Source organism: Lactuca saligna, chromosome 1 (assembly GCF_052625555.1).
Source record: "Lactuca saligna cultivar CGN05327 chromosome 1, ASM5262555v1, whole genome shotgun sequence".
In the NCBI taxonomy this organism is placed as follows: domain Eukaryota; kingdom Viridiplantae; phylum Streptophyta; class Magnoliopsida; order Asterales; family Asteraceae; genus Lactuca; species Lactuca saligna.
The window spans coordinates 43,795,786-43,821,462 of NC_136417.1; the positions used below are offsets into that span (position 1 = coordinate 43,795,786).

General features: G+C 37.6%; 2 protein-coding genes across 2 annotated transcripts; both read right to left on the reverse strand.

Annotated features, from left to right (window-relative positions):
• Window positions 1-13,147: 13,147 nt before the first annotated feature.
• On the reverse strand, window positions 13,148-14,868 carry LOC144997717 (serine/threonine-protein kinase PCRK2-like). Its single transcript, XM_078957592.1, has 3 exons — window positions 14,279-14,868; window positions 13,878-14,138; window positions 13,148-13,798 (listed from the first exon to the last, which is right to left on the reverse strand). The coding sequence occupies exons 1-3, from the start codon at window positions 14,627-14,629 to the stop codon at window positions 13,217-13,219; spliced, it is 1,194 nt and encodes a 397-aa protein (XP_078813718.1). The 5' UTR covers window positions 14,630-14,868; the 3' UTR covers window positions 13,148-13,216.
• A 4,956-nt stretch (window positions 14,869-19,824) lies between these two features.
• LOC145034549 (Translin family protein) lies at window positions 19,825-21,779 on the reverse strand. Its single transcript, XM_078982991.1, has 7 exons — window positions 21,372-21,779; window positions 20,839-20,935; window positions 20,633-20,748; window positions 20,493-20,534; window positions 20,378-20,403; window positions 20,157-20,292; window positions 19,825-20,057 (listed from the first exon to the last, which is right to left on the reverse strand). Exons 1-7 carry the CDS (start codon window positions 21,742-21,744, stop codon window positions 19,948-19,950), a joined length of 900 nt encoding a protein of 299 aa, XP_078839117.1. The 5' UTR covers window positions 21,745-21,779; the 3' UTR covers window positions 19,825-19,947.
• Window positions 21,780-25,677: the final 3,898 nt, after the last annotated feature.

The window sequence follows — 25,677 nt, forward strand, 5'->3', positions numbered from 1 at the left end:
CCCATCTGGAATCTACTCAACGAGTTAGGGCTACCAACTCGTCGAGTAGCTTTTACAAAAATAAATATTAATTGAACTGATGTGTACCAGGAACGGGGCATTACATCGACTGTCTGTTCAATCTAGATTTCTATAACTCGCATGTACTAAGTGATCACAGGAGGGTATTAACATCACTTCCAGTTTACAGAACAAACACGTTTTCGGCTAGTTTTATTTAGTAATAAAGATACACTTTAACAACTTAAGTGTGGGAAATACTTGTACTTTTCAATTTGGAACATTTAAGACAACAACACATTTTATGGAAAATATAGGATTTTCCAGGACAACCATCAGTATTTTACAAGCAAACGGTTCATCATTCAACTAACGAACAACTATTGTTAATTCTATAATTCCTTAGTTTATGCATCAAGGTCATGTATGAAGAATATCTGATAGACAGTGGAATGTGTGATTTCTGTCTCATTTCTTGTTCCTTGTTTGGTTGTGGGTTTAGGGTAGATCCACACAATCAAATGTCCATTCGATCTTGGTTTATATATAGCTAGTATAAACTAAGTGGACATAGAAGGAACTAGTATTATCATATTCTTACAAAGAAAATATAGGATTTTCTTAAGGAACACTTTCATCATATTTCAAAGGACTAATACATTTAACTTTGTAAGTACCTAGTGAATATGTCAGGGTTATATACATGAGGATCCGACAGACAGTGGGATGTGTGGCATCCGCCTCATTTCCTGTTCCTTGTTTGGTTGTGGGCTTATGTAACAGCCCGGAATTTCAGGTATTGCTTAAAAGCTATTTTTGGGGCATTTTTGGAAGGGACTCAGCGAGTTGGAGCCAGACTCGCCGAGTAGGACCACAGACTGGGTCGCGGGTTCGCGACTGGACTCGACGAGTCCATTATGGACTCGGCGAGTCTACGCTGTTCAGCAGAAACCCTAGCCGTTTGGTTTTGGATCGTATATAACGCCCCATATGCCGTCATTGTCCTTCTTTTAGCCGATTGAGAAGAACCCTAAGCATCTGTGGACATCTAGAGCAAGATTTGAGGCTATTGGCACTTTGAAGAGATTGTTGGGCAAGAAGGAGAGGAGTTTTGGCTAAAGGAACAGCAAGGGATTAGAGTTCTGAGGTTTGGGGACACAGAGAGTACGTTTTTCAGGTAATACTTCGGATCATTCCTGTTATTTTGATGTGTACACGGATTTAGGGTTTATGAAACCCATTTGGTGATTAGATGGATTATTATGTTGTTACCCAAACATTTATACCCCAGTAATAGGATGTTTAGAGGTGCAGAAAGTCCCATGATTGTGTATTTCGGGACCATACGTATTCCAGGAAGCAGTTGATCGACTGCATGGCATGGACTCGCCAAGTCCAATGAACAGACTCGGCGAGTAGCTTGAAGATTCACTGGGACTCGCCGAGTTGTTCTTCAGACTCGGCGAGTGGAGTCGGGGTGGCCCCGCGATTCTTCCACGTGGATCTCGTCGAGTCAAGGGGGATACTCGACGAGTAGAAAGGGAACATCAGTGAAAGTTGGAGAGAACGTCTCGACTCGTCGAGTCACCTTTGCACTCGACGAGTCCGGTCCAGTTGACCGTTGGCCAGAGTTGACCTGCATATAATTTCTTAGGGTCAGTTGTCTTGAATGATTAGAGTATTAATAAGGGTATATGGTATTATAGGGAGTCTGCAGATCGGCGGATCGAGTGCGAGTGATTTCAAGAGTTGATAGTTTTCATTACCACGAGGTGAGTCTTCTCACTATACTGTACCCGGAAGGGTTTGACTGTGTGACCGGAAGGTCGGATATGATTTGTGTTATACGTGCTATAAATGGTAAGGTATTTGCTATGTGTGTTATGTGTGTTATACGGGCCGGAAGGCAATATGTTATGTGACTGAAAGGTCGGATATGATATATGATATATGTGCTATATGTGTTAAGATTATTGTATAAATTGTTGTGTATGTTTATGGGCCGGAAGGCAATATGTTATGGGCCGGAAGGCAATATGTTATGGGCCGGAAGGCAATATGTTATGGGCCGGAAGGCGATTATCTCAAGGCCTGGAAAGGCATATATGCGTAAGTAGTATACTGGGGATCTCACTAAGCATTTATGCTTACAAGTTGTTATGTATGTGTTTCAGGTACTAGCGAGGACCGTGGGAAGGCGCCGGCATGATGCATACACACTGCTGCTATTTGAGATCTTGGGGATTTTATATATGTATTTGATATGAAACATGGAATAAATACTATTGGTTGAATGAGATCACTTTATTTTAAAATGAAAATTTTATTTGAAAATTTGCGTTGTTACAATTGGTATCAGAGCCTTGGTTTGAGGGATTTGGGTGTACCTTCGGGTGTAACTGAACTCAAACCGAGGATTTGAGGAAAAATCTTTTAAAAATAATAAAGACATAAATTTTTATAAATGGTAAAGTGGTAAACAAGAACGGAGCAGTGTGTACGATCAGCCAGCGCCCGAACGGTAAAGATCCCCAGAATACCTTACAATGTTATGTTATGCACTGAATTATGAATTGTTATGCATGCTAGAAGACTAGGTATTCATGATAGGACTAGAATGGCCTGTTTTGTGATGCCTTAGTCTAGGGAGTTTGCTTATATGAGATATTCGATAGCGTGCAGGTAGATAGTGCATACTAGAGGTAGAGTACTCACTATTCGGGGTTTGGGGAGGAAGATTTGGGACGAATACTAACACGGTGTGGTCGGTAGTATTGGGCCCGTACTACCGAAGACACCGGGTCGGTGGAAGACCCAAGTAAGAATCCCTGGATATCGGAGACTGAGTAGGGTTGCGTTATCGAGTACAATTGTACTTGATGGAGTCTCTGATAATTTTATGTTGTATTTCAGAGACATCATGGTTACCACACGTCATGGGGCGAGTTCGAGCAGTGTGAGCGACGAGGATATTCGTCAGATGATTCAGGAGGAGGTAGCTGCAGCGATCCGGGCTGAGATCCCGGAGATGTTTGGGTCTATTAAGACCACACAGATGGAGACGTTTGAGGAGCGGTACACCGCACTAACTGAGGCTGCAGCCGCTGCCGCTACCGCAGCTGTGGCCGCTGCCAGGCCGCAAGGGGGCGATTCGTTGTTGTTCCGGGAATTCAGCAACACGAAACCCCCTGAGTTTGATGGGATGCAGGATCCGATTGCTGCGATGAGGTGGATCGCTCACATTGAGGGGTGCTTCTACACTTGCTCATGCCCGGAGCACCTGAGGGTACGGTTCGCCTTGAACCAGCTCCGTCTGGGAGCAAAGGATTGGTGGAAGTTCGTGACGGCGAACTTCACTCTGGCGGAGATTACAGCGGTGACATGGGAGAGGTTTACTGAGATGTTCAGGGACGAGTACGTTCCCCCAGTGGAGAGGGAACGATTGATTCAGGAGTTCTTGACCCTTAAGCAGGGTACTGATTCCGTTGCAGTGGTCACACGGAAGTTTCACGAGAGGGCGATGTTCTGCCCGGAGCTGGTGTCTACAGAGCAGTCACGGATGAGCCGGTATTTAGGCGTTTTGAGGAGGGATATCCGGGAGTTTGTGTCAAACTCCACCTATCGTACTTTCACTGAGCTTCAGGCGAACGCCAAGAAGCGCGAAATCGAGTTGGAGACTCAGGCCAGGGAGGAGGCCGAGTCTCGGCAGGTGGACCGACGACCGGCTCAGTCTCAGCCGGCAGCCAAGCGGATCAAGTCCGCTGATTCGAGGATGGGAGGTCAGAAGGGCCGCACTTGCGGGAAGTGCGGCAAAAGTCATGAGGGGGCGTGTCGAGCTGGTGGTTGCTACAAGTGTGGCAAGGAGGGACACATTGCTAGGGATTGTCCTAAGGGGTTCATGGTTTGCTTTCACTGCAACCAGACAGGCCATCGGAAGGCCGAGTGCCCGCAGCTTCGTCAGGGATCTACACCTACTACCAGGACTACTGAAACCCGACCGGTGAAGGTCGAGTCCCCGAGGGCTCGCGGGAGAGCCTTTCAGCTAACTGCGGAGGAGGTCCGCGCTGCGCCCGATGTTGTGGCAGGTACTTTTCTTGTGAACTCTATGCCTGCTCTAGTGTTATTTGATTCGGGTGCGAGTAGATCCTTTGTATCTTTAGCTTTTAGTCAGCATATCAGCATTAGTCGTGAGCTGTTAAGTCGGCCTCTGAGCGTTTCTATAGCGGCCGAGAGGGTAGTTTGTGCCACGGAGGTTCTTCGGGGATGCGTACTAGAGATTTTCGGGGTTGAGTTTCCAATTGACCTAGTTCCTATTGCGATGGGTGATGTCTGTGTCATCGTGGGCATGGACTGGTTGAGCCGATTCAGCGCTGTCATCGACTGTGAGCGCCAGCTGGTGACTATACGAGACCCTAGTGGGGGAGTTCTTACGGTATACGGCGAGGGTACCCGTTCGGGATCAGCTTTTTGTTCGGCCGCTAGGGCAAGGCAATGCCTACAGCAGGGATGTAGAGGTTTTGTGGCGTATGTGATGGATACGTGGGAGGCTTCCGAGAGACCGAGGACAGTGGAGGAGGTTCCAGTGGTGCGCGAATTTCCAGATGTTTTTCCCGAGGATTCGCCGGGAGTACCTCCTGCGAGGCAAGTAGAGTTTGGTATCGATCTGATTCCGGGGGCTGCACCTATTGCGAAGGTGCCTTATCGTCTTGCACCTCCAGAGATGCAAGAGTTGTCCTCGCAACTCCAGGAGTTGCTGGGGAAGGGATTTATTCGGCCGAGTAGCTCGCCGTGGGGAGCACCGATTCTGTTCGTCAAGAAGAAGGATGGTTCACACCGGATGTGCATTGATTACCGGGAGTTGAACAAGGTGACGGTCAAGAACCGTTATCCGTTACCTAGGATCGATGATCTATTCGATCAGTTGCAAGGGGCATCTTGGTTTTCCAAGATCGATTTGAGATCAGGGTACCATCAGGTAAGAGTGCGGGATGAGGATATCCAGAAGACAGCATTCAGGACGCGGTATGGGCATTACGAGTTCGTGGTGATGCCTTTCGGGCTCACCAATGCCCCGGCAGTGTTCATGGACCTCATGAACAGGGTATGCAGGCCGATGCTGGATCGGTCTGTGATTGTATTTATCGACGACATCCTAGTGTATTCGCGAACTAGAGAGCAGCATGAGGGACATTTGAGGGAGGTCCTTGAGGTATTGAGGTCGGAGAAGCTATATGCGAAATTCTCCAAATGTGACTTCTGGTTGCGGGAGGTTCAATTTCTTGGACATGTTGTTAATCAGGCGGGGATATTGGTCGATCCGGCCAAGGTGGAAGCAGTGATGAGTTGGGAGGCACGGAAGTCACCTTCCGAGATCAGGACTTTCCTTGGGTTGGCGGGGTACTATCGGAGGTTTATTAGGGACTTCTCCAAGATCGCGGTACCGCTCACCAGATTGACCCGGAAGGGTGTTACATTCTCATGGGGACCCGAGCAACAGACTTCCTTCGAGACACTACGTCAGAGACTGTGCGAAGCCCCGGTATTAGCCCTCCCGGAGGGGATGGAGGATTTTGTCGTATATTGCGATGCATCAATTTTGGGACTGGGTGCAGTGTTGATGTAGAGAGGCCATGTGATAGCTTATGCATAGAGGCAATTAAAGCCTCACGAGGCGAGATATCCCACGCATGACTTAGAGTTGGGGGCAGTAGTGTTCGCTCTCAAGATTTGGCGTCACTACCTGTACGGGGTTCGTTGTACTATATACACGGACCATAAGAGTTTGAAGTATTTGATGGATCAACCCAACCTAAATATGCGTCAGAGGAGATGGTTGGACGTGGTTAAGGATTATGACTGTGAGATCCTATACCACCCAGGCAAGGCTAACGTAGTAGCCGATGCATTGAGTCGTAGGGCGGAGAGCACTCCATTGCGAGACGTATGTCTGAGACTGACGGTGATGTCTCCTGTATTAGATGCTATTCGTGGGGCACAGGCCGAGGTTGTGAGATCCGAGATGCAGAAGAAAGAGCGGGTCGTTGGGTTAGTTTCGGAGTTCGTTAAGGATGGACGAGGACTTCTGACGTTTCAGGGTCGGATTTGGGTACCATTCGTGGGCGGTACGCGTGCTACTTTGATGGAGGAGGCTCATAGATCGAAATTCTCGATCCATCCCGGTGCTACGAAGATGTATTTGGACTTGAGGAAGGAATATTGGTGGCCTTGTATGAAGAGAGACGTCGCATGGTTCGTTGAGAGGTGTTTGACCTGCCGTAGGGTTAAAGCCGAGCACCAGAGACCGCATGGTAAGTTGCAGCCCTTGGAGATTCCTGAGTGGAAGTGGGAGCAGATTACTATGGATTTCATCACCAAATTGCCGAGAACTGCTAGGGGAGTCGATGCAATTTGGGTGATCGTGGATAGATTGACGAAGAGTGCACACTTCCTTGCCATTAGCGAGAGTTCATCAGCGGAGAAGTTGGCGGAGTTATACGTGAGAGAGGTAGTATCTCAGCATGGAGTGCCGATCTCGATTGTTTCAGACCGTGATGTATGCTTCACTTCCAGGTTCTGGAAGAAATTCCATGAGGAGCTGGGTACTAAACTGCATTTTAGTACCGCATACCATCCCCAGACAGACGGTCAGAGCGAGCGGACGATTCAGACATTGGAAGACATGCTTAGAGCGTGTGTGCTAGACTTTGGGGGTAGCTGGGATGCGCATTTACCCTCGGCTGAATTTTCCTACAACAACAGCCATCATTCGAGCATTGGTATGCCACCTTTTGAGTTGTTGTATGGTAGGAGGTGTCGGACTCCCATTTGCTGGGGAGAGGTGGGACAGAGAGTGATGGGCAGTACAGAGATCGTACTCCAGACGACAGAGCAGATTCAGCAGGTTAGGCAGAGGTTATTGACCGCCCAGAGCCGACAGAAGAGTTATGTGGACAGACGTCGGTCCGAGCTGGAATTCCAGGTTGGCAACTTCGTTCTCCTGAAGGTTTCTCCTTGGAAGGGAGTGATCCGGTTCAGAAAGAGGGGCAAGTTAGGGCCCCGGTTCATAGGTCCATTTCGTGTAATTGCAAGGGTAGGTCGGGTAGCTTATCGGTTGGAGTTGCCAGCAGAGTTGGGACAGATTCACAATACCTTTCACGTATCACAGTTGAGGAAGTGTATAGCCGATGAATCGGCAGTGGTTCCGTTAGAGGATATTCAGGTGGATGCGAGCCTGAATTACACCGAGAGACCGGTAGCTATCAGGGATCGGAAGATCAAGGTTCTGCGGAACAAGGAAGTACCTCTGGTGTTGGTTCAGTGGCAACATCGGAAAGGATCGGAGATGACTTGGGAGCCGGAGCGTGAGATGTGGGAGCACCATCCGGAGTTATTCGCAGAGTGAGACTGCGAGGGTGAAGTCTAGTTCTAGTGGGGGAGAGTTGTAACAGCCCGGAATTTCAGGTATTGCTTAAAAGCTATTTTTGGGGCATTTTTGGAAGGGACTCGGCGAGTTGGAGCCAGACTCGCCGAGTAGGACCACAGACTGGGTCGCGGGTTCGCGACTGGACTCGGCGAGTCTACGCTGTTCAGCAGAAACCCTAGCCGTTTGGTTTTGGATCGTATATAACGCCCCATATGCCGTCATTGTCCTTCTTTTAGCCGATTGAGAAGAACCCTAAGCATCTGTGGACATCTAGAGCAAGATTTGAGGCTATTGGCACTTTGAAGAGATTGTTGGGCAAGAAGGAGAGGAGTTTTGGCTAAAGGAACAGCAAGGGATTAGAGTTCTGAGGTTTGGGGACACAGAGAGTACGTTTTTCAGGTAATACTTCGGATCATTCCTGTTATTTTGATGTGTACACGGATTTAGGGTTTATGAAACCCATTTGGTGATTAGATGGATTATTATGTTGTTACCCAAACATTTATACCCCAGTAATAGGATGTTTAGAGGTGCAGAAAGTCCCATGATTGTGTATTTCGGGACCATACGTATTCCAGGAAGCAGTTGATCGACTGCATGGCATGGACTCGCCGAGTCCAATGAACAGACTCGGCGAGTAGCTTGAAGATTCACTGGGACTCGCCGAGTTTTTCTTCAGACTCGGCGAGTGGAGTCGGGGTGGCCCCGCGATTCTTCCACGTGGATCTCGTCGAGTCAAGGGGGATACTCGACGAGTAGAAAGGGAACATCAGGGAAAGTTGGAGAGAACGTCTCGACTCGTCGAGTCACCTTTGCACTCGACGAGTCCGGTCCAGTTGACCGTTGGCCAGAGTTGACCTGCATATAATTTCTTAGGGTCAGTTGTCTTGAATGATTAGAGTATTAATAAGGGTATATGGTATTATAGGGAGTCTGCAGATCGGCGGATCGAGTGTGAGTGATTTCAAGAGTTGATAGTTTTCATTACCACGAGGTGAGTCTTCTCACTATACTGTACCCGGAAGGGTTTGACTGTGTGACCGGAAGGTCGGATATGATTTGTGTTATACGTGCTATAAATGGTAAGGTATTTGCTATGTGTGTTATGTGTGTTATACGGGCCGGAAGGCAATATGTTATGTGACTGAAAGGTCGGATATGATATATGATATATGTGCTATATGTGTTAAGATTATTGTATAAATTGTTGTGTATGTTTATGGGCCGGAAGGCAATATGTTATGGGCCGGAAGGCAATATGTTATGGGCCGGAAGGCATTATGTTATGGGCCGGAAGGCAATATGTTATGGGCCGGAAGGCGATTATCTCAAGGCCTGGAAAGGCGTATATGCGTAAGTAGTATGCTGGGGAACTCACTAAGCATTTATGCTTACAAGTTGTTATGTATGTGTTTCAGGTACTAGCGAGGACCGTGGGAAGGCGCCGGCATGATGCATACACACTGCTGCTATTTGAGATCTTGGGGATTTTATATATGTATTTGATATGAAACATGGAATAAATACTATTGGTTGAATGAGATCACTTTATTTAAAAATGAAAATTTTATTTGAAAATTTGCGTTGTTACAGCTTAGGGCAGAACCACACAATCGATTGTCTGTTCGATCGGGATTGTATATGACCTGTATACACTAAGTACTCGTAGAAGGAACTAGTAGGAGTCATTTTATTATCATTCATTACATAAAAAAATATAGGATTTTCTGGAGAAACACAACAAGTTTTACAAAGAACAAAGAACTTGTTTTCTAAAACAAAACGCTTATGAACTCACCAACTTTAACGTTGACACTCTTTCAAAACCACTTGTATTCTCAGGACACTAGTAGACAGGTACACGCATGGGTTCTTAAAAGACGGAGCATAGTAGCTACAAGTCTTTACGTTGTTATTTATTTTTGGAGTCAGTCATATATGATTCGAATACAATCTAAATATTTTAATATCAATACAATGGTTGTTGTTGCTTTGATTACTATTATTCAATTGTTGTGATACTATACATGACGTCCTCCGCCCCCGAATGTTTTCGCCATTCCGGTTTGGGGGTGTGACACATGAGGTTGACCTAAACATAATATTTCCACTTAGGTACCTACACTCTATACATATATAATAAATAGAAGATACACGACTAATACACCCCCACAGTCGAAAGTATAGGAGGTCTGATGTTGAGACTGGATCTGAAATCTTCAAACGGTATGCGTGGAAGCCCTTTGGTGAAAATATATGCAATCTGAAAACGTGAGGGCTCATGTAAAATGCAAACTTCACCCCAGGAAACTTTTCCCGCACGAAGTGAATATCAATTTCTATGTGCTTCGTGTGTTGATGCTGGACTGGGTTGGTGGAGAGATAAATTGCACTGACATTGTCGCAATACACAAGTGTCGCTTTAGGCGGGGTGTGGAATAGCTCGTATAGCAGGTTATGCATCCAGCACGTCTCGGAGACAACATTGGCGACTCCTTGGTACTTGGCTTCAGCACTAGATCTCAAGATTGTGGTTTGACACTTAGAGAACCAGGAAAGTAAGTTATTACCCATGAAGATGCAGCAACCGGAGGTTGAACGATGGGTACCCTGACATCCTGCCCAATCGATTCCATAGATCAGGATCCATTAGTTTGGGATTTGTTGGTTTATCAGCCCCAGCTTTATCAGTGGTGGAGGAGGAGATGACTTCATCTTTGGGTTTAATATGATCAATGAACTGGAATACAATGGATTCTAAACAACTCAACCCATGAAGTATACTAAGCGTTTTCCATCTCGAGAGTAATCGAAATAAAATTCCAGATATTAGTGATCATGAGAGGCGAATGTAATTTTTCTGCCAAAGGGAGAAGGAACGAAAGAAAATAGAAGGAGATAGAGACTGTGAAGGAATGACGACTAGTAGTGTTAGGTTTTCAGAGAGGGAGCTCTGATACCATAATATAATACATAATATAATGCAAAATATTCTCCTTCACTTTATTGATCCTGCCGTGAGGTATATATAATGTACATGAGACTGACCTAAACACAATATTTACACTTAGGTTCCTACACTTTATACATATATAATAAACAGAAGATACATGACTAATAGTTCCCCTTAAGTTCAACACTCTTACTTATCAAAATTATACTATACTCGATCAGGTTCATTGTTTGTAAGGTTTGGTTTAGATGCGATAGATTATGAATTATAAATAAAAACTAAGTGCATTCTTCATCCCATCAAACTAGTTTCAACATTTTTTATCGAGTTGTTTAATTCGTATGATAATAAAATGTATAATGTAATTTTTCAACCGTGTCATTTAGGCAAACATGTTAGACTTCCTTTATCTGAGTTTGTCGTCAATTTTCTTTTTGAATTTGTTCACTCTGATGTATAGACTTCTCCAATTCAAAATCACAGTGGGATAAAATATTATGTCGTTTATCTAAATCAATTTTATCATTTTGTATAGGTTTATCATCTTTGATTAAAAACCGATGTTTTTCCAAGTTCCTTCATTTTCATGCTTAAGTAAAAAATCAATTAAAATGTGATATTCAAACCTTTCAACGTGAAGAAAACCTAAGTACCACCCTCATTTGCATAGTCTATGTGATACTAATAGGATCCACATGAGATTTTAGTTAGATGATTTTAGATGCTTAGACTTCACTTCAAAAAATATCATAAATCTCTCGTCATGTTTTCAATAGTTTCCCTTGACACCAAACTCTTATGAAGAACAGAAATTAGGGTTTAATGAATCAACAAAAACACAGAGGAGATTGTAAGGAAGACAAAGATGAAATTGAACTAATTGATTAAACAATAACACAATCTCCTGATAGGATGATTGCCCAGGGATGAATCCCTCTCTCAAAGGCCTAGCCAATGAGCCAATCTCACTCTAGAGACTAACACCGCTCTAAGATATTTCTCCTTGTCTAACAATGCAATCCTACCCTCTATTTATTAGCAGACCTCTAACAAACTCTATTTAGGAATTACCCTTTTACCCCTTTAAGTATTTAACTATCTAATTCCTATCACTACTCCTCCCTTCAACAAAGTCTTGACCTCAAGACTTGCTGTCAAGAAGATCTTATGATGCACCAGAACCCAAAACCAATACTTGCAGATGAATGGAACACTCCTTGATACACAACACGCGCCCCTGATTTGTCATTGCCGATGTTTCCTCCCTTGTAGCCTCTTCAGTCGGTCGCCCTTTCCACCAAGTTAACCACCAGTCAACGTGTTCCCTTAGATGAATGATCAAACAGGAAACAAGAAAAATGATGGGAATCCTCCAATCCGAAGCACTCAATTCCCGTTTTGATCTCAAAACCGATCCTGCTTTGACTCGTTCTGTCAAGAAGATCTTATGATGCACCAGAACCCAGACCAATACTTGCAGATGAATGGAACACTCCTTGATACACAACACGCGCCCCTGATTTGTCATTATCGATGTTTCCTCCCTTGTAGCCTCTTCAGTCGGTCGCCCTTTCCACCAAGTTAACCACCAGTCAACGTGTTCCCTTAGATGAATTTTGGTAATCTATCTTGATCTTCTTCTCCACCGAAGGCAATCCCATTGATGCAACAGAAACGACACCGGAAGTACGATGAGATTGGAAACCGCTAACCATGCCGGACGTATCCCTAGAAGCATCATCAACCACCGACGCTAGTAATTTCCCATTCGGATCGGAAACAATGCTAATATCTGAGAAGAACTCTGGATCCTGTTGCTTCATCCAATCCAACATTACTTCACGAAAGGCAGCCTCTTCTGCCCTTTCTGAGGCCATAGTGGTCTGGATTGAGGCCATAGCGGTGCTGATTTCCTCAATGTCTTCATGAATCCTTGTTATTTGCTTATCATGATGATCCAGTCGCTGAGAGACAGATCTAGTGTTCACCACTAGTGACACCATCATTACTCAACTCCGGCAGGTCAAGGCAGGTCGGGCCAATGATGAAGAACAGAAATTAGGGTTTAATGAATCAACAAAAACACAGAGGAGATTGTAAGGAAGACGAAGATGAAATTGAACTAATTGATTAAACAATAACACAATCTCCTGATAGGATGATTGCCCAGGGGTGAATCCCTCTCTCAAAGGCCTAGCCAATGAGCCAATCTCACTCTAGAGACTAACACCGCTCTAAGATATTTCTCCTTGTCTAACAATGCAATCCTACCCTCTATTTATTAGCAGACCTCTAACAAACTCTATTTAGGAACTACCCTTTTACCCCTTTAAGTATTTAACTATCTAATTCCTATCAAACTCACATCTCCTACACTTTTTTGGATGAACTATCCGACACCTTCCTCAAATCCAAACAATTCCTATCATCTTCCAACCTCACCATAACCCTTACAAATGAAAACTTGTCTCCTAACTCCCCTTCCACCACCCGTTCACCTCCTCCCACGCAAACTTTGGCTTGTTGATGTTCTTGACAAAGGACCGCCTACTCATCACTTCATTTTTCAATCTAAGTTGGAAGCTCTTTTTGCCGTTGAGCTAGATGGGGGATGTTAAGCTATATCACAAGCGGAAGTTAGTGGTTAATTAGTTACGGATTCACGGGTCACGGCTGTTTTTGTATATGTGAGTCATCGTGATGTAGTCTAGTACATGACTATGTGGATTATAGTATGTATATATACATTTCCCACACTATTGTATCATTCATTTTACAAAGCAAAAATGCTTTAACTATACATAAATTAATAATTCATAATAAATATTCCCATCCAAATCCTATTTGGTCCATGAACATATACAAGACAAGCATTCAAATCTTCTCTTACCTTTGAATTTCATTTTCATAGAACTATATGGTTCATGCAAAACTCGGTCTGCATTGTCACTAGCTCTTTCCATTACAGATTTCGTCATGAGCTGGTCAAGCATATCCAAAACACGGCTCATCTTTGGTCGTACCTTTATGTTTTTGCGCAAGCAACTATTGGCTATAATCGACAGTCTTTTTGCTTCACGTAAACCAAAATCGTCAATCTCAATCCTAGAGTCAACTATTTGGCAAAATTTGTCATCCGATAAGTAAGGTTTCACCCAGTCCAAGAGCTTTTGCTCGTTCATGGGGCGATGAGGATCTAATGGAGGCCAACCTGTGATAAGCACATACAACAAGACTCCATAGCTCCATACGTTGCTCTTTGTTGTTAGATATCCCGTCTTCAGATATTCAGGAGCTGCATACCCTGATACATAGGTCTGTCCTTCTGAAGTACTTAATGATGTGTTGCCAAAGTTTAAAAGCTTAGCATGCCATTCTTTATCTAGAAGAATGTTAGAGGGTGTGAAATCTCTGAAGATAACCTGCACCATATGTTTAACGTTTAGCATGATAAATAAAAAAAAACTGAAGCAAAAATAAGGATATTGTCGAATTGAATACCGAGTAGTCCATTCCTTCATGTAGGTATGCCAATCCACATGCAGTATCACGTGCTACACGCAATCTTCTGGCCCATGAGATGGGTGCATCTGACTTAGCTGATAAATGATCATGAAAGCTTCCATTAGACATATATTCATGAACTATAAGCTCAAGGGTTCCATTTCTTTCAACCTCATCACAGTAACCAATTAGCTTGACGAGGTTTGGATGCTCAATCTTCCACAGTTCATTGACTTCAGTCGCTAACTGCTTGTCACCCTGTTTGCTAAAAATGTAACAGAATCAATAAGCTTTCAGCCTGTCATCCATAAGATCAAGGTTTAAGCGTTCCTAAACAATATTGAGGAAGTATTGAATGTCAGGAATGGAGAAAGTTAACTAAAGAAAGAAACACGTGCCTGCACTCCACAATTACGTAGCTTCACAGACACCTTAATTGTCTTATACGGATACACAGAACTCTTGATCCTGCCCATACGAACACTTCCTGATTCACTTTCGCGAATCTTTGAAGACCTGCAGAAATTTGTAGTGGCTGCTTTGAGCTCAGTAAGTGTAAATACTCGCGGATTCCTTGGTCTCTCTGCTAAATCGGGTAACTCATCCTGAAAATTAGGTTCGGATCCAAATCGTTTTCCATCGAATTCCGAACAAGCAGTATGATAGCTTTCGCTTGAAGATTTTGCTATGGTTAGGTACTCGGTCTCTTCTCCAAAATAGACTGAGAAACACCTGCAAGAAAACACCATTGCAATGCTAGCTCCTTCAGTTATCTGGTTTCACAGCATTAGGGCTGGTTCGTTTATGTTGAGTACTTGAGTAGGCGTGAATCACAACGTGTGTAGCCCAAAATTGTTATTGGTGTTCACACATCGGAGGTAACGCTTAACTTTTAGGATAAGGTTACTACTTAGAAAGGTGTACTTTCATCCGTGCAAGCTTCCGCTATCGTCGGAAAGGAGTCTCGATTTTATCGAATTATATAAATTTCTAAGAGCAAAATAAGATACAGCTAACTTTTTTTTTTTTTTTCCTTTTGTTATGTTTGGCAAAGATATTTAAAAGCAGCTTATGAAATTTTGTTAAATTCATTCAATTAAATATTCTATTTATTTATTAGTTTTTTAGTTGCAAAGAATAATTGTGCTTGAATTTATATATAAATTTAGGATGGTGCTAAAAACCCTGTAATGATAGGATATGTATTTATAGGTGTGTAAGGATCAAATTGGGGCGGAGATGGGGCGGGGTTGACCGTCCATGTCCACCTAATACTCATCCTAGACGGATGTAGAAAATCGAATTCTCTCCCCTTTAGATTTTAGGCTATTTCCCGGATCATTCCTAATATATCAACAAAATAAACTCAACTTACGAAAAAAAAAAATCAAGGTTAATAAGCTATCAAAAGTAGAAGTTATAATTAGATTGTGTTTACATCGATCATAAAGTTTAACAAACTTCAAAATAAGAAGTGACATGTTTGTATAAAAACCATCGAAGGAAGTGATGATTGACAAACTCATGGAATTGGCAACGTAATTTAGTATATGTTCTTACTTAGTAGATTTAATTCAAATTCAATATATATATATATATATATATATATATATATATATATATATATATATATATATATATATATATATATATATATATATATATTGAAAAATTTAATGTGGATCTCACGATACCTATTTCTACAGGGTATTAATTATCGTTCCTGATTAAGGTTGGTCTCTAAATTTAACATATATAGTAGTTTATATCAAAGAATCATCATCATTGACATCATGAGAACCAAATTAACAAAAAAAAATCAAACAAGAATAACAAAATCTTATCCATTTTTGCTTATGAAACATTATCCATTTAATTTTTTTGTTGTTGATAATATATATATATATATATATATATATATATATATATATATATATATATATATATATATATATATATATATGAGTAATGATATTTCCACTTATCAATTTGATTCTTCCACTTAATATAAATTTGTATTTACATTTTTACCCTTATTTAAATTCTACAAAATTATGATGAATTATATATAGGGGTTTATACGATTGGCCTCTTACCATAATAAATTTAAACATCCCATCCCTTATTTATCACTTACACAAATTAATTAATTTATGTTTTTCTCTTTATTTATTTCTTACAAAAAAAATCAGTTTGTTTTCTTATTTATTCATCAAACAAACTCACCTAAGTATTCCATCTTACTCGATCAATCCTTTAAACTTTTCCATTCGAATATAAAATCTAACAAAAAATAAATTTTCTTTATTTATTAATCAAACAAACCCACTAATTTATTTTCTTAAACATGAGTTTTATTTTTCTTTTTTATCATTTAATTATAAATCTAACAAATGTTAATTTTTTTTCTTATTTATCTATACCTATCACAATAATATATAGTGAAAAATAATTCATTCCATACCAATGCATATCACAACACAATATTTAAATTAATACATATCAAATAAAAATATTTATATTACCCACTAAAATGTTGTCTAACAAAAATTTATAAATCACAATAAAAAAATTTTAAAAAAAATAAAAAATAAGAAGTTGAGGATAAAAAACATTCACCGTACTCCAATTACATACTATCACTTATAAAAAATAAATATATATTTAAATCAAATAAGTTGTTTTTAGATACTTTATAGCTCATTTAAAAGACACAAGTAAACGAAGTATTACTAAACTTTTGACTAAATCTGATATGTTCTTTGAACAAATGATTCGTTAGACAACGGATATATCTCCTGAATTAAAAAAGAAAAATGAAATAAATTTTACTTTACGAAACCCTTGAAGATTTGAGTTTGTGGAATCACCATAAACACATAATCTTTCATTTACTCTATCTTTCCAAAAGAATAATAAAATGTTTAAGAGAAACTTATTTGATTTAAATGCATATCCAACTGATAATATATAATTGATGTAGGGTGAATATTTTTTTATAGTCATACTTTTTTTTAACATTATAATGATTTAACTATTTTCGTTGGTAACAATTTACTATGATTTAATATGTATTAATTTGAACATATTATTGTTGTGATATACATAACTTTGAAATAAAAAAAATTTCCATTACATAATATATATTATTTAGTGGAGGAACAAAGAGATAAATTATTGAAATTTCAAGTGGATTAGTCTAAATAAGAGACATCACTTATTATTTAGTGGGTTAGTTTGATAAATAAATAAGAAAACAAAGTATTTTTTGCAAGGAATAAACGTGGAGAAAAAACAAAAATTAATTAATTTGTAAGTAAATAAGGGGGAAAAAGAAAGGGAAATTTAAAAATAAAAAAAAATAAAAAAAATAAAAAAAACTAATTTTTGTAAGGAAAGGTTTAAATTTGGTATGGATATGAGGCAAACATATAAACCCTCATTTATATCTCTTCTTTTTTTTGTAAATTTTAATTGAGGGTAAAAATGTAAAAACAATTTTAATTTAAGTGGAAGCATCAAATTAACAAGTGTAAATATCACCTCCATATATATATATATATATATATATATATATATATATATATATATATATATATATATATATATATATATATATATATATATATATATATATATAGAGAGAGAGAGAGAGAGGGTTCAATTGAGAAAAAAAAAGTTGAGAATGGGGGAATCATTCTCAGCCACTGATTTATTTTTGCCGTAAAAGCCTCCGTCGTACCAGCAGAAATGGGAAACGAATAGACATGTGTTTTCGAACAAAACATGTTTCCTTAAATTATGTTAATCATTACCTTAATCTATACAAAAACATAGTTTTTTCGATTTTTTTAATTTTTAAGAAACTATTTTTATCGAAAAATGGTTTTAAATATACCAAAATTCATGATTTTTTATTCTCTACAAATAGACATCCATATTGATATAGTTTTAAGATTATATATATATATATATATATATATATATATATATATATATATATATATGTGTGTGTGTGTGTGTGTGTGTGTGTGTGTGTTCAGCTATCGTTATTCATAAGTGAATAAAAATGAATCAGATTTTTACTACAGTACATTCGTTATTCAGTTATGAATAAAAACTATGATTATTTTTTTTTATACAGTTTAAGTATCATTACTATATGAATATAGCATATAATAAACATAGTATATTCATATTTAAATATTAGACGATGCATTCACTTATGAATATTACATAGTATATTCACTTGTGAATATTAGATGGTATATTCACTTATGAATATTAGATAATATTTTCATATCTGAATATTACATAGTATTACATGGTATATCACATGTGAATATTATATAGTATATTTATTTGTGAATATTAGATGATATATCCACTTATCAATATTACACAGTATATTCACATATGAATATTACACAGTATATTCACATATAAATATTACAAGGTATTTTCACAAATATATATAATTTTTATATGTTATTCACATATGAATAACATACAGATTTGCATATTTGGTTTTTTGTTTTAATAATCATATACTGAGAAAACATATTCATATATGAATATAACGTGCTAATTTAGTTCATGCATTTCATCAAACAGTTGGAGTGCATACAATTTAACTTTTTTTTAAAATGTTAGAAACATGATATTTTGACTATTTAAATCTACAAAAGAGTAGATTGATAGAGAATTATATGAAATTTTTCAAAAAAAAACGATTTGATATTTTTCTAACCTCAATTTTCAAGTTTTTATTTGATAATCGATGTTGAATGAATGATATGAAGTGAATTTTTGTTGATTATCGATGATGTTGATCTAATAACGTTGGGAGTATAATTAATCATAGATATTGAAGATATGATCGTATTCAAGCACAATTAAAGGTTGAATTAAAAGAACCAAAAACGAATTTTTGTTGTTAACTGTTGAATCGTGTTGATTATTAACGAAGATCGATGATTGATTAGCACTGGATGATGTTGATTATGGTTTAATTGAAGAAATCTGGATGATTGTTGAAAGTTGGAGAAGAAATTTGAATGATGAACGATGAATGGGTTCAAACTACAAATACGTATTTGAGATTGAAGGTTATTCTCATATTTACAAATTTGTCACCGTGTTTTTTTATGCTTGAATAAAATGAACGGCTGAGAATGATTCTCTCATTCTCAACCTTTTTTATTTTCTTAATTGAACCTATATATATATATATATATATATATATATATATATATATATATATATATATATATATATATATATATATATATATATATATATATATATATATATATATATATATATATATATCATCTTATATTTGTTTGAAGCATCCAAGAAGAGACGGAAATATACAACAAATATCAAAATTTAGTGAGAATACTAAAATAGATGTAATAGTGGCAACATTTATCCTTCATAATTATTTTTGAAAAATGAAACTGAAAAATATGATTTTCAGTATTGTTAATGGACACGGTGATTACATTCCTACAAATAAATTGTCATTCAATAAATAACTGCATATGCTTCAAGATGTTCATAATAATATTGTAAATATCATATGGGATTTAAAAATTTTCACAGGTTTAAAAAAAATGAAAGAACGGAAAATAATAAAACCAAGGGTATTATAGTCATTTTAATTTTCGGAATGATCAAATACGCAACAAAACTAGCTCAAAAAACCACGAATCCAAAAAAGTTATGGTTTTGACCAAAACCCAGAAAAAATGAATACCACAGGAACCATTTTTGCAGTTGCCCTTTATTTTTCGAAAGCAAATGCAAGGGTAGAGAGAGCATAGGGAGGGATTGATCACGGTTTGATTCAATTCGCGATACCGCCACTAACCCACACGCTAATCATGTGGACCCCATCCACCCTTAGGCATCAGTCTAATTCGAATATTAAAGCACACAATACAAAAACACCATAGATACTAAGATAAGCTACCAAATAAAAAAAATTGTCCAAAAAACAATTGACCACAATTCACCTACAATCCCCATAACTTAGCACATCCTTTACATATTCCAAAAAGATCTAACTTTCTTGTACACTTTGATCTACTTCCGCAACACCCTTAGATCCCAACCCTCGGATCTTCACATCATAATAAACCTCCTCAACTTTCCGCAAATCATACTTCATTCCTGCAAAATAAGATTAAATAAACAGTTAATAACTTAACTTTAACTGCCAATCTGCAATGCCAGGGGCAATGTGGGGATAATGGAAAAATGAAAACATACCATCGAACTTTTTTCGCAAAAAGTCATTTCTGAGATTAAGCATGCGAAATGAAGCATGAAGATCAGTTAAAAACTTTAACACCTTTCTAGGGCAATCATAATCCCCTGCTGTCACTTGATTCACCACATACCTAGGCTGCAAAAAAAATAACTACTTGATTATATTTGTTTAAAAAAAAAACACAGCAAAATATAGTAAGAAAGGATTCTTAATTTCTTACCAATTCATTTGACATAAAGCAAATTCCTGTAATAAGAAATTACATTACTAAAACTGCAACAGATTTGAACATGAATCAATATTATTTATATAGAACAATAACATCACTCACTCACCAGTAAGGTAGTCTTCAACATCAAGGCAAAACTCTGAATTCACTGCATTACCCATCAAAAGTAATTGCATTAAGTTTATTAACACTTTAATGTAAGGTGTTTTATAGATTTGCCAATGATTGTTTAAAAGAAAGACTCACGCTCTAGTTTTTGCTCCATTTCTGTATGGATTAGAAGGCTTCCTGTTTCTAGCCAATGTGTAAAAGCAAGGAGAGAGACTACTTGTTGTGTCTCACTTCGCCAATCACCATGATATCTGTTAGTGAACATTATCAACAAGAAGAAATGATAGTAAGTGGTTATGCAAATTAATAACTGAGATTTGGTTTAAATTGTTGAAAATCACCTGTAGTATTGGCCAGGGCTTTCACCAACAATTTCTGCAAGCTTACTGAAAAGCTGCTTCAATTTGTCAACATGAGAGTTAACCTTCTCTAGAACCTCTGATTGTAAGAAAGAAAGGGAAAGAATAACCACACGTTATATCGATACTATTTCTAGCAGTATTCCCAAATCGATCATGTATTAACATCAACCGGTTGCTTTCAAACAAAATTGCAATGGCAGCCAAATAGCCCTTAAATCCATCTCCTTTTACACATTACAACATCAGTTGGTCCATTTCATGATCGCATTAACCGATTATTTACAGAAAGTTTGCAATGCATCTAATGACATGTTTCTCCCTAAATCGATCCTGTTTTGAAGATATTAAAAATCACTTAGTTCAATGTATCATCACATTAACATGTTTTCCCTCTCCCTCTCTCTCTCTCTCTCTCTCTCTCAGAGTAAACGAGAACGAGACACGATATGAACATCACATACGTTAGCCGAAGCGGAAGAGTGTTTATAATTGTAGAAAATGAAAATCAATACCAGGAATGGGCCGAGATTGATGAACAAGAAGAAGAATAGAGTGCATGATCCGAGTAGTCGAATCAATCTCAGTCGCAACAGCTTTGATGCGGTCACGTAAGTTACCAGATTCTTCTAGACTGAAACGAAACGTATCAAACTGCTTCTCGACAGCAGCGGAAGTAGGGGAGGAGTCACCGGCTGCCATTGAAGTGCAGAAATGGTTGCAGGTAGGTGGCCGCCACGTGACAGTGGTGGTGCAGTAGATCAGTGGAAGAGAAACAGTGGCGGAGGCGTTGCGAAGGAAGAAAGGGGTGCTGGGGTTAGGGTTTAAGGAGCGGTGGGATAGAGCGGTGGCTAATATTAATGCGGTCCGGGAGGCAGACTTCATCATGATTGTTTAATGGTGTTTTGTGCGTGGCCTAATAATTGTTGCTTTTTACTCTATACTACGCAGTAGATATTTGCACATAGTGCTTTATATGTGTAACAAAACAAATTAGCCCATTTGTATTCTCAAGACAAAATCTTTTGAATAACAAAAAAAAAAAAAAAAAAAAAAAAAAAAAAAAAAAAAAGACCTCATTTATTTCTACCCCACTCCCACTTCTTCTTACCCTCTAATCATTTTTCTAATAATTGTTTTTACTAATTAGTTTAATGATTAAATATTTTTACTAATCATCATTAGTTTAATAATTAATTTATGATTAATAGTTTTTTTAATTCACAAATAAATCTATTTATTATAATATTATTTAGTTTATTATAGATAACTTATTAACACTATTTTTAATATAAAAAATATATAAATAATTTTATTTGATTAAAAAAATACGACACAACAATAACTAATTAATATTTCGCATAATAAATAATAAAAAAAAATTAAAAATTAATGTTTTTTACAATTTATTTTAAAATTAAAGTTTATATTTTAGAAAAAAGTATAGAAAAAAAACATGCATATGATTATATGATTATGAATAAAATGGTTAACGAGATATGAAAGAAAAAGGAATTGAGCAAACAAAAAACAAGTTAATAGTATTTAATAAGATTGTTACGAGGATATTTACATATAATATGAAATTTAAAAAATGTAAGTGTGAGGTTATAAAATGTAATATAATAAAACTAGATAGCCTGTTCAACGATTCCATCAAAGTTTCGTAGCAAGCTTCAGGCGATTTCGTCGACCTTCAGGCGATTTCATCGATCCTTAGGCGACCTTCACTCGATTTTTGTTGCTAACAGTGTCATGGTTTCACTCTCATTCTCTTTTTCTCTGACGGTAATGGCTTCACGTGATTTCCGGCGAGCTCCACTCTCTCTCTCTCTCTCTCTCTCTCTCTCACACACACACACACACTGTTTTGTTTCTGGCGACGCTGCTAGCCTGCCCAATGCTCGTTCTTATTCTCTAATTTTGTTTCAAATGACCTTCTCTTTCTCTCTCTCTCTCTCTCTCACACACACACACACACTATCTTGAATCCGATGGTGGTTAGTGGTGACGAGCGAACAAATTTATTTCATAAAGTATGGAGATTGTAACCTGAATTTATAATTTGTTTTTGAAAACTAAAAATATATTACAAAAATTTAATTCATCATTAGACAAAAACAAGAGGCCGTGAAAAGTCACACCCTCGAACGTTTTCTTTTAATACTTTTATAAAGTTAAAGGGTATATTTTAAAATGTCCTCAAAATAGGTGGGTTTCAAATGTAAATTTGTAGAATATAAAATAACTTACTTCTCTTTCTGCCCTACCAAAAGTGAATGCAGCCGTCCAATAGTGGTGCAACGCGGGAGAGCAGATTCCGTCGTCTAGAAGAGATTTTTGAAGTTTATGTAATCTTTTTAAAAAACACCAAAAATTAATTGTACAAATTTTTGAAGTTTATGTAATCTATTAAAAAAATACCAAAAATTAATTGTACAAATTTTTAAAGCTTATGTAATCTATTAAAAAAAACATCAAAAATTAATTGTATAAGTTTTTAAAGTTTATGTAATTTAAGTGTAAACAACGTATATGCATAAATGAAAAGCAGAGGTTATTTTGTAAACATTATATTTGTAAATTTAAGGAAAAAAAATGACGATTCTTTTGTTAAAATAAATAAATATATATGCAGAATCTTTATATATATATATAAAGGGTAAACAATGACATTTTTTAAAAATAAAGAGGTTATTAATGTAAATTTATAAGGTATAAATTCCTTACTTTGTGGTAACTCTAGCTTTAAAAACGCAGCCGCCAAGAGTGAAAGAGAGCAACGATTTCTTGCGGCCAATGATTTCCGGCGATTAGCTTTTTCCGGCGGACCTCATGAGATTTCCGTCGACCTTCACCTTCAAGCGAGCATCACGTGTTTTCCGGCAACAGTTCGGTTCAGTTCATGAGTTTTCCGGCAACACTTCTGTCGACTACACACATTTCCGGCGATAAATGTTGCAAAACTGGTGGTTGTCAATGCGTCTCAGACGTTTCAGGCGTTATTTCTCCGACGTTTCACTTGAATTTAGCAAGTTTTCCCGTGATGTTTCCCTCTCCTTCAGTCGAGATTAACGTGTTTTCAGTTGATTTTAACACGTTTTCCGGCGACGCTTCCAACGTTCCGGACTATCTATTTCCCGTTCCTCACTTCTCAGTGGCTATTTTTTTTCGTGTCTCTCTTCTTCGACAAAGATGGCACCGGCACTGTTAGTGTTGGCAATATATTGCCGGCCGCCGGCGGTTGTTGAAGATATGGTTCCGGGATGGCTTTAGATTAATAGATTTTTTAATATTTGTTAACATTTTAGTTAATCTTACTTATTTTATTTGTTTATATACTAAGTATTGTAGTTTATTGTGTGATTAAGTGGATTGACAATGCGTTTGTTTTTTACAATGTAATTGTTGGTTCCAGTATTGATATTGTATTGTTTTTAGAAGTGAAACTTATTTTTTCAAAAAAAACACAGTCTTCTATGAAAAAAAAACTGAAAAGATTGATGCTATCAAGAACACTACTTTTCACGTATATATTAATTGGCTAATAATTCTGAAATTTTCAAAAACTGGAATAAACAAAAGTCAACTACCTAAAAAATAATAATTAAAGAGGTATGATTACTGAAAGTAGGGTAAGAATAACAATACCAAAAAAAAAAAAAAAAGTGAAACTTAATATCTAAATGATCAATTTATGATTGTACCATCTAACAAATGTTTGCTAATTTGTATGTAATAATTCTTGTTATGTACGATAATTTATGTTTTAGAAAGGTTATACAAATCATGTTATTATTATATACGACAAAAAAAGTATTGTGTATAAAAATCATGCTATTATTATGTATGACAAAAATAAATACATGGTGTATGAATGAGCTCATACTTTAATAAAGTATCATCTTTTTCCACAAATTACAAAATTGACCATTATGTTTGCAAGATTTCAAGAAAATAAAAAATCATAATAGCTCTCCACAACACACAAACAAAATATTTTAATATATATATATATATATATATATATATATATATATATATATATACAAAATATATTTTAAAATTGTGTAATCGTGTAATTGTGAAGTTTTAAAATTGCTATGCAATTGTGAAATGGTTCTTACATTTTAGAAATGATTGCTCTTTGTAATAAAATGTTTGAATAAATTATTAAAATCGTACATTTGGTTTACTAAAATTACGTGTTTAGTCTCTAACTTTTTTTTTTTTTTTTGCACTCACACCATCCATGCATTTCATTGCATTTTTCGTCCTTAAAACATGTAAAAAGACTATCTTACTCTTGTTTATTTTTTTAATTTAATAATTTATAACCTAATTAAAAAGATATTTAATAAAAAATATGGTCCCACCTACATCATCTTTTCCCCCTAAACCTACACTCACCCTCACCCGTAGTTCTCTTGATCGTCCCTCTCCTTCCTCTCGCAGGAAACCCCTACACACAAAACTCCAACGACATCCAATGCCTTTCCACTTGCCACCATCACATTCGTTCATGGAGCCGGACGACGAAGGTGCTCTACCTCCATCTGATTCAACTCAGTGGTGGCAAGTCTAAATGTCCAATGATGTTACCCTTGCTGTCGTATTGCGACATGCCCAATCACCGCCTCCTCTATCGACATTCACCTCATGCGACTACCATGTGTGTACTAGTTCGTAACAGACCTACACAATGAACTTCCTCTAATCTAGAACTCACATGTTCTCTCTACAACTCACGTCTCCTACAGTTGGCTAACCCAATCTCCTCGTTGGGACGGTGACATGTGTTTTATCATCTATCTTCTACTT

Bases quoted from the DNA above. Each gene is read 5' to 3' on its own strand.
- LOC144997717 (XM_078957592.1), bottom strand. From the start codon at position 14,629: ATGGTGTTTTCTTGCAGGTGTTTCTCAGTCTATTTTGGAGAAGAGACC. The intron at 14,139-14,278 runs GCACGTGTTTCT...TTTAGCAAACAG, and splicing joins TACGTAATTGTGGAGTGCAG to GGTGACAAGCAGTTAGCGAC. The intron at 13,799-13,877 runs GTATTCAATTCG...CATATGGTGCAG, and splicing joins ATGAAGGAATGGACTACTCG to GTTATCTTCAGAGATTTCAC.
- LOC145034549 (XM_078982991.1), bottom strand. From the start codon at position 21,744: ATGATGAAGTCTGCCTCCCGGACCGCATTAATATTAGCCACCGCTCTA. The intron at 20,749-20,838 runs GTGATTTTCAAC...GTTCACTAACAG, and splicing joins AGCCCTGGCCAATACTACAG to ATATCATGGTGATTGGCGAA. The intron at 20,058-20,156 runs GTATGTTTTCAT...CTTATTTTGCAG, and splicing joins TTTGCGAAAAAAGTTCGATG to GAATGAAGTATGATTTGCGG.